Here is an 8,891-nt window from a genome sequence, read left to right as displayed (position 1 = left end):
AAGGCTACATGCTATATGATTGCAACTATTTTGATGTTACAGAAAAGGCAAAACTATGCCAACAATAAAAATATCTGATTTTGAGGGTTTGTGGCGAGGGAGGGATGAACAGGTGGAGAACAGGGGGTTTTTAGGGCAGTGAAACTTCTCTGTATGATACTGTATTGATGTATAATATACATGTCATTATATGTTTGGCCAAACCCACAGGACACACACCACCTACAGTGACCCCTGATGTCAACTGTGGACTCTGGGTGATGATGACATGTCCATGTGGGGTCATCAGTTGTAACACAAGTACCAACTGGGGGAGATGATGACGGGGAGGCCGTGGGTGTGAGGGAGGAGGAATATTGAAACATCACACTTTCTACCTAGTTTAGCTGTGAACCTAAAGCTGCTCTTAGAAGTCTGTCTTTTAAGAGAAAGAAAAAAATTACCCAGACCCAGTGTGCTGTTAGGAGCACACATCCTTCAAGGACAGTCTGCAGAGATCAGGAGTAACAGTGTGCATGCTCTACAAACATGGCCAACAGGTGCCCAGCACAGTGACCCAGAGGCCAGACCTCAGGCTCTCATGCCAGCCCCAACCCACCCAGGGCAGCCACTCCTAAAGGGTCAGCATCTAAGACAGGCGCACGTCCTGGGCCTGCCCCACAGTCTGGGTGGGAGGGGCCCCAAACTGCCTTCTGTCCACCCCTGTGGAGTCTGGGCTGGAGATGTCTGTGTTTCAGCTGAGCTTGGGTGGACCAGCCCTGGACAGAAATCCTGCCTCTCTCCTGTCTTCTCTGCACTCGAGGGTGGAGGACCATGGGGGGCTCCCACTCCGGGCCCTCCCCAGCGGGGCTGTATGATGGGATCAGGAAGCAGCAGGCCTCCCCCCCTAGTTGGAGTAGCTCTCTCCCCTCTGGCTTCTCAGGCTACAGCTGTTGGCTGAACGTGACTGGAGAAGCTGGAAACTGCCCCAGGGCTGGAAAAGAGGCTGTTATCTGCCAGCATGTGACTTTGTGAACATGAGCTCATCTTCTCCCTGCCAGGCTCCATCTCCAGGTATGATGCTCGGCCCTCAGCTCCTCACCCACCTGCCAGAGAAAGACGTGGAAACCATGATGACAGGGAGGAGCAGGGAGCAGACGGGCAGGAGGCACCCCCCAAGGTTGACTCTGCAGAGTTGGGGGCGCCCTCACCCCCGCTTTCTTCCCACTCCACCACCGTGTTTTCAGGGCCCTACTGAGCCCCAGGACAGGAGGGGGTCTGCCCAGAGTCTCTGCCCAGAGGAATGTGTGGCCTAAGACAGGAGGCCGTGAAGCCACATGGGACAAACCTCACAAACCACAGGGGTCAATGAATAGCCAGCGGTGACTTTTTCATAGCATCAGAGGTGCCCGCATCTCACAGGGAGCAGCACAGCTTCATGCTTCAGGGGCACAGCAGGCCGGGGTCAGGAGAGGCCTCTCAGACCTCCGTGTGCCTGATCCCAGCGGGCAGCGCGCTGTTCCAAAACAAGGGAAAGAGACCCACAGGCATGTCAGTACACACTTCAGGACCGCAGCTGAGCGACTGGGCAGAGTCCCTGAAACGTGACGTGCTGCGTGCCTGCGGGGCAGGGGCGTAAGGCGATCGTCTCCACAAGTGGAAGCTATTTCAGCAGCCATGCTCCAGCACTAACACAGCCAGGTCCTCCAGGGCGGGAGCTCCCAGAGAACTTTCCAGTCACTGTCTTTGTTGCAGGAACAGACTAGCAAGGGCAGCTGTTGGCATCTGCCTGCTGATCAGCATGGGTCCAACGGGTGTGGAATGAGGTTCTTCAGTCAGAGCTGTGGAAAGTGACACCCTGACCCGCAATGCCCCGCACCCTAACCCCCCACCCTGAGCAGCCAGGCGGGCTCCCCGACCTGGGAGAGTGCTACTCCCTCCCTCCCTCCCCTCCCCCTCCCTCCCTCCCCTCCCCCTCCCTCCCTCTCTCCCCTCCCCCTCCCTCTCTCCCCTCCCCCTCCCTCCCTCCCCTCCCCCTCCCTCCCTCCCCTCCCCCTCCCTCCCTCCCTCCCTCCCCTCCCCCTCCCTCCCTCCCTCCCTCCCCTCCCCCTCCCTCCCTCCCTCTCTCCCCTCCCCCTCCCTCCCTCCCTCTCTCCCCTCCCCCTCCCTCCCTCTCTCTTTCCCTTTCCCCCTCCCCCTCTCCTCTTCTTCCTTTACCTCCTTCTCCTCCCTCCCGTTCCCGTTTCCCCCACCTCCTCCCTTTTCCCCTCCCCTCCTCCCTCCTCCCCTCCCCTCCCTTTCTCCCCCTCCCTCTCCATTCCCCCTCTTCCATCCTTCTCCTCCCTGCACTTCCACACATTCCCCCTCCCCCTCTTTCCCCCTCCCTCTCCCTCCTACCCTTCCTGAACCAGGCTCCTCTTTACCTGGGTGCACAGCAACTCAAAACACTGAGACATCAAGGTCTGCCCCAAAGAGAGGGTCCATCAGCAAGGCCGCCAAGCAAGGAGATGGGAAAACAAACCTCAAATCCAGTTCCCCTCAGGCAAGGGGCCTGTGTGTTTATGGCATGAAGACTGAAGAAGCAGGTCGTCTGAGACACGGGGACTGTGGGGAAAGGTGATGGAAAGGGTATCACGATCCTCGCTCTGCGCAGGCATAGCTCAGCAACAGGCCTCTGCACGTTCGCACACTCAGTTGAAAGGTCAGTGGTCCCAGCCAGTCTCAACCAGCTCAGCTCAAACTGGACACCGCTGACTCTTGCTCAGCTGAACTAAACACAGCTGACTCCAGCTTTCTAGAAAACTACCAGAGCAAGCGTCTTATTGCTTCGGCGCCTTGCAGCCTGGAGGACGAGCCAGACGTCTGCAGCAACAATTAAAACCACCTTGATGAGTAAAGACAGGTGCGATGGGTTTGACTAATCCTTGGTTTCAATCCCTCAGACCCAGCCAGGCCTCACCTGTTACAGGTTGCGCCTCCGAGGCCCCGTTGACCCATCCCCCCACTGGTCCCCCCAGGGATCTGTTGCTGCCCCCATGACACTGAGCACTTCCCACCGTCAGCATCACCTTCTCTACTGGTCTGTAAGGTTACTGTCCTTTGCGTCCCACCCACCAGTTCTCCTGACACAGAAAAAGTGCTCAGATGTATCTGCTGGATGAACCAGAAAGGCCATGATATCTCGGCTCAGCCTTAGCGAGAGTCAAGGTACCAGATGGAAGCTGGTCCACGCAGACCCTCCGTGCTGTGAGGGCCCTGTGGCAGCCAGGCCTGCCATGAGCCGCCGTCCAGGAGTTCAGACCTTCCCCCGCCCCCTCCTGGAGTGCCTCAGCGCTGGCCTGCATGACCAACAGAGTAAGATGGAGGTGACAGCTCGTGACTCTGAAGCCGCTTCTGCCTAGCTCGGTCCTGGAGGGAGCCAGACACCAGGCTGTAAGGACGCTCATGCTGGCCTGTGGACAGGCCCCCAGGCAGAGGAACTGAGTCCTCATGCCCACAGCCAGCATCAGCTTGCCCACAGCGCGAGGGAACCACCAAGCAGGGGAGGAAACCTTGAGCCCCAAGCCAAGCCTTCAGATGCTGTAGCCTCAGCCACCACCTTCTTTTTAAATTTTTATTTATTTTGCTGCACTGGATCTTAGTTTCGGCATGTGGGATCTAGTTCCCTGACTGGGGATTGAACCCAGGCCCTCTTACATTGGGAGCGTGGCGTCTTAGCCACTGGACCACCAGGGATGTCCCAGCCACTGGCAACCTCATCAAAGACACTGGTCCAGAACTACTAGCTACTTTGCTCCTAGAGAAACTGAAAGTAGGGCTTCCCAGGTGCCTCTGGTGGTAAAGAACCTGCCTGCCAGTGCTGGAGATGTAAGAGGTGCAGGTTCACTCCCTGAGTTGGGAAGATCCCCCTGGAGGAGGGCATGGCACCCCACTCCAGTATTCTTGCCTGGAGAATCCCATGGACAGAGGAGCCTGGTGGGCTACAGTCCATGGAGTCGCAGTCAGACACAACTGAAGAGAATTAGCAAGCACGCATTCATGTTTCTTAAGGTTTTGAAACCAAAGGAAATCGTTAAATCCATTACACCTGTACCTGTCCTCATTTATCAAGCTTGCTTTCACTGCCACCACAAAAGGCTTGCGTGTCCTCCACACATCACCGAGCACAAACAATAAGATGTTTGCCCGAGTTGTTTTCCAAGAATTTGGAGTCAGTTGTGTCTGGTTCAGGCTCCAGCCAGTTAAGGCTGGTTGGGTCCACCAAGCCTCCCACTGGGCAAGCACGAGTGTCCGCCTGGTAACCTTTGAGACATCGGGGCCCAAAAGGCCACCTTCAGAATCTGCTAACTGCTCCATCTGCTGAACAAGCGTCCTGTGGAAAAGCCCGCAGCTTAATCAAGACCTGCTCAGAACAACAGTGAAACCTCACCTTTTATTTCCCATCACCTTTCCCCTCTCCCCATGCCTCAGATCACGCTGCATCCTTACCCTGTGAATACCCCAGCCCTTCACCTTTGGGAAGGTAGAGTTCAAATGGGGTTGTTCTCCCTTTTCATGTCCTGGGGCTTGGACCAAAGCAGAGGGAGCAAAAAGTAAACCTCAGGGAGAGAAACCAAGGCCAATCTCCCAGGGCAGCGAACAGGGGAGTAGGTCACAAACATGGACAGTGGCCTGAGGCCTGCCGCCCTCTGCCCCTGAATCCTGCGTCCCACTGGACCAGGCCCACAAGCTGACCTTGAACAGCCCGCTCTTACTCAATCTCTTGACTTTACAGTGGAGGATGGTCTTGTCCTCGGAGTTGGGTGGAAACCTATAGGTCACGAGGCAGAAAGTGGTTCCCGGTGCTTGTGCGGATGAGCAAAAACAAGTTTTGAGACCTCCAAAAGTTTTTGGAAAACTTTGAAAAGGATCTGAAGTTTTGGAAGCTGTGTTTTTAAAGGGTCCCCCTGTGGCTGTGGCCAGATCTTGGCCTCCAGCTTGAGTCCCGAGCTCCCCTTGGGCTTGAGAATGGGGCAGGAGGTGACCATGCTGGGGCCCTCCCCAGGGCGAGAGAGCCTGCCCCTGCAGGGGGGCGAAGTCCAGGGTCCTCTGCCCTCAGCTGTTCCCACCCCTGCCTCAGCCCTCCCACTGGGGGAGTTTCTGACCTTTTCTCCTACGTCATCACTGTTTCTACCCTCGGTCTCTCCAGGGCACTGCCGCCCCATCTTTCCCTCCTGGGACTCTGGTCAAGCCCACCTCTCCTGTGGCCTCCACCAGTCTTCAATACAATGAAAGGCTTGGGCACATGGATATCTCCAGAGGCCGGGTCATTTAGAACCACCGTCACAATTCTCTGGGTTTTTTGTACCATTCGCTACCTGCTGTTCTTTACTCCACACATTCTGCACTCAGTAAATGTATTTTAAAGGCCATGATTATAAGTGGAAAACCAGCTTTCCTCACTATAAATAAGAGGAAACAGTAACAATCAGCGTCCTGAAAGCAAAACACCAGGAGTAAGTCCTGCCCGGGACACTCCCCCTCAGAGGGGGAGGCCAACTGTCTCCTCAGCTACCTCTGCCAGGTTAAGTCCTCACACCACCTCGGGCACCATCAGGCCCAAACTTTGGTCAGCAATGGACTTCCTTTCAGATCTATCAGTTTAGGAATCCCCTGGAAGTTCAGGGGTTAAGACTCCGTGCTTCCACTGCAGGGGGCACCGGTTCAATCCCGGGTTGGGGAACTAATATCCTGAACGTGGAGCAGCCAAAAAATTAACAAAACAAAAAAAAAAAAAAGCAAAGAACAGAACTGCTGGCTTAATTGTTTTTCTGTTTCTTTCTCTCCTCTCTTTCCCCCATAAAAATCATAATGTACATGTAAAGTACAATCCTCTGGTCTGAAAGTATGTGCTGAAAAAGTCTGTTTTTTTTCTTTTTTCGCCAGCACCAACCCACAGAGCAAGACACCAGCATTGTCTGGGGAGCGATAATGGCTGTGTTTCCAACATCCCTGCCCACTGACCCTGACAGATACCGCAATGGTTCCTGCCAGGAAATTCCCTGCCGCGTGGAAAACCCAGAGGAGGAAGCAGAGCCCCATGGACCTCTCAGGCTCCACCCAGAGCTGCAGGAGTAAAACAAGCCCATCATCTCGGGCTCAGGGATCCACAGGGACCTGGGAGCCTGTGACAAGACACACACACCACCAGGCCTCATGCAGCCGCCTCTGTGCCTGTTCTACCAGGTCCGAGGTGGTTTGGACCCTGTGTACCACTTGATAGAGCCCTCAAGGGAAAAGTGTTACCACCTCCATTTTGCAAACAAGAAAATCAGGGCTAAGATCTAACTTGAGGTCAGCACCAAGGTCAGCTTCTCTCCTTCCAAGGCCGCTGGTAAAGTGAGCCTGGGCATCTGGGGGGAGATCCTAGTACCCCCGGCCCACCCACCAATCCACGGTCTTCCCTGGGCTCTTCTCCTGGTGACTGGGCGCCTCGTCCAGCCTTCTTTCCCCTCGAGGACCGTGACCCCCGTCATCGACTGGGCCACCGCCCCAGAGGGCAGCTAAGCCCTGGCTTCAGGGCTGGGTCCTCATGTCAAGGATCACCTGCCACCCAACCCCCATGCTGGGGCAGACGGGGCTCAGACTCAGGGAGTGGGGGATGGGTGAAGACCCCCCAGACTTGGGCAGGGTCTCCACTGTGCTCTTTCCCAGCCTTCTCCGAGACCAGGTGGACTCAGGACGACTGGCCCATCGTCCTTACAAGCAGCAGGCAGAGCGAGCGAGGCTCAGGTCAGAATCTGAGTCCCACCCGACCCCAGGCTCTCACCCTCAGGGCCTGGGACCCTCCTCCTTCCTCCCCTGCTGGCCTTGCAGTAGAGGGTCTTGGAGAACCTCACATCAATGCTTCCCAACTCTTCTTCCCCCAGGACCCCTGTTATTCCCCAAATGGTGTTCTCACCGAACAAACCACAAGTGCTGCATCATGTGTTTTCCACATGTGGTCAGGGATGGGCGGCCACTCGGACGCACGCCCAGGCAGCAGGAAAACCTCACTGATTCCACCCTCAGGAGCTTGGGGGCCTCAACACACATTTGTGAGCAACTGCTGGACACTCGCAATGCCCACCACCCACGTGGTCTTCAAAGCCCACAACGCTGAGAGTCCCACTGAAACGTCCTGTCCAGCTATCTCTGCCTCCAGCAGGATGAGTCCCCCATCTTTGGCCGGGGGGGCGGGGCAGTGCTCCAGTGGGCAGCACCCTCTTCCAGCTCTCATCTATGCCCGGGTTTGTCCCCAGCACAAGGAGCTTTCAAAGTGGGCACTCTCTTGCATCACCAGAGCTGGACAGCACTCTGCCTGGAAATATGTTGTAAGGAGGGAAGGATGGGAAGATGAAGGAAGGAATCTGAGCTTCAGCAAGAGCCCAGCTCTCTGGGGGAGAACTGGCTCCTGTTTGCACACTCGGGGCGGCTCCGTCTCCTCCTGGGGCTCCTGTGACCGCTCCCTCCTGTCCTCAGACCCATGGCAGTGTGCGGCTCAAGGAAACGCTGTGGAAGGAATGAGTGAGCAAGTGAGCATCATCGGCACCCACGTGGGTACCCACCGCTCTGGATGCAGGAAAACTCAGTTTGCCGAGAGCACCTGCAACCCCCTCCCCAGATCTGACTTCCATCTGGGTCCCAGGTCAGCCAGGCAGAAAGACCGGGGCTCCAGGCTTGGCTTTGGGGAGCAAAGCAGGCGTGGGGGCTGCGAGTTGCCCAGGAGAGCACCATCAGCTCCCAGAGTGACTCAGACCTGACGTGGGCAACAGCGGCCTCCAGCCTGGGCCATGCTCACCACCCCAATTCTCCCAGTGCACCACCCCCTGCCCAGCGGGGCAGAGGAGGCCTGGGCCGGGGACACTAGGCAGAACCGTGGCTTTGGGGGCAAATACGTGCTTCATTCTCTTCTCACCTTCTCACCTCAGCCACCAAGCACCTGCGTGCATGAAGCAGAGGGCCAAGCCAGGGACCCCAGAACATCAAGGACCCCGGGACCAACTGTGGGTTCAGAACATTGGGAGGGGCCACACATGACCTTTTCCGAAGTTCTCCAGGCATTTTAATTGGCAGCCAGCACTCAGAATCATGGCTTATAGTACACTCTGCTATCTTTAAGATGGATAACCAGCAAGGACCTGCTTACAGCACAGGGAACTCTCCTCAGTGTTAGGTAGCAGCCTGGATGGGAGGGGAGTTTGGGGGAGAATGGATACACGTGTATGTATGGCTGAGTCCCTCTCTGTTCACCTGTAACTATCACAACATTGTTAACTGGCTGTTCTCCAATACAAAATAAAAAGTTTAAATTAAAAAATAATTTTTTTGTGTGCAATAAAGTTTTATTAAAGTATAAAGGAGATAGAGAAAGCTTCTGACATAGACATCAGAAGGGGGAAGAAAGAGTACTCGCTTGCTAGTGTTAGCATATAAAGGAATCATGGCTTATAGCAAAGGCGGGCTCGGGCTGGACAGACAGGGGTGACGTGGAAAGTTCCTGCCGTGCCCTGGGGCGGGGACGTCTAGGCGGGAAAGAGACCCAAGTGCCAGAGATAACAAACAGTTGCAGGTGAGCAAGAAGGAGCTTGCAGAGGCACGGGCCCTTTCCCAGGTTGTGGTAATGTGGAGCGGAGCATGGGAGGAGCAGATGATGTCATCTGTGCTTGGGCGATGCCAGGAAGGAGGAGGCAGGCCCTGGCTTCTCAGATGTAGGGCTGTGCCTTCTGGACTGTGACCACCTAGCAGAATCTGGGTGATGGGGCCGTGTTCATGACCCCAAAGCTCAGAACCTGGATGGGGTGACAGAGCAAATGGGGCTGGATAATTAATCTAGAGTGTTCCTGAGGACCTGGAGCACAGCTGAATCTGTTGAAAACCTGCTCTTCCCGACT

The 8,891-nt window shown here is 55.8% G+C and overlaps 1 protein-coding gene across 5 annotated transcripts; it reads left to right on the top strand.

Moving 5' to 3' along the window:
* Positions 1–2,402: 2,402 nt before the first annotated feature.
* LOC133044366 (uncharacterized) lies at positions 2,403–8,261 on the top strand. Of its 5 annotated transcripts, XR_009689926.1 has the most exons (8): positions 2,403–2,881; positions 3,097–3,333; positions 4,450–4,501; positions 5,905–6,312; positions 6,673–6,750; positions 6,888–7,331; positions 7,480–7,645; positions 7,929–8,261. XR_009689926.1 is itself a non-coding variant. In XM_061125755.1 (7 exons), exons 4-7 carry the CDS (start codon positions 6,175–6,177, stop codon positions 8,035–8,037), a joined length of 975 nt encoding a protein of 324 aa, XP_060981738.1. In that variant the 5' UTR covers positions 2,403–2,881; positions 3,097–3,333; positions 4,450–4,501; positions 5,905–6,174; the 3' UTR covers positions 8,038–8,261. The 5 variants fall into 5 exon arrangements, 3 of the variants coding, with proteins under 3 accessions (XP_060981738.1, XP_060981735.1, XP_060981734.1); XR_009689925.1 differs by having other exon boundaries at positions 5,905–6,750; XM_061125755.1 differs by having other exon boundaries at positions 5,905–6,204; positions 6,888–7,645.
* The last annotated feature ends 630 nt before the right edge of the window (positions 8,262–8,891 follow it).

The sequence above is a fragment of the Dama dama genome, chromosome 23 (genome assembly GCF_033118175.1).
Source record: "Dama dama isolate Ldn47 chromosome 23, ASM3311817v1, whole genome shotgun sequence".
NCBI lineage: Eukaryota > Metazoa > Chordata > Mammalia > Artiodactyla > Cervidae > Dama > Dama dama.
Note: the sequence above shows the minus strand (reverse complement) of the source record. Positions and strands in the feature narration are given on the sequence as shown.

Bases quoted from the DNA above. Each gene is read 5' to 3' on its own strand.
- LOC133044366 (XM_061125752.1), top strand. From the start codon at position 6,175: ATGCAGCCGCCTCTGTGCCTGTTCTACCAG. The intron at 6,205-6,672 runs GTCCGAGGTGGT...GCTCTTTCCCAG, and splicing joins CTCTGTGCCTGTTCTACCAG to CCTTCTCCGAGACCAGGTGG. The intron at 6,751-6,887 runs GTCAGAATCTGA...TTCTTCCCCCAG, and splicing joins GCAGAGCGAGCGAGGCTCAG to GACCCCTGTTATTCCCCAAA.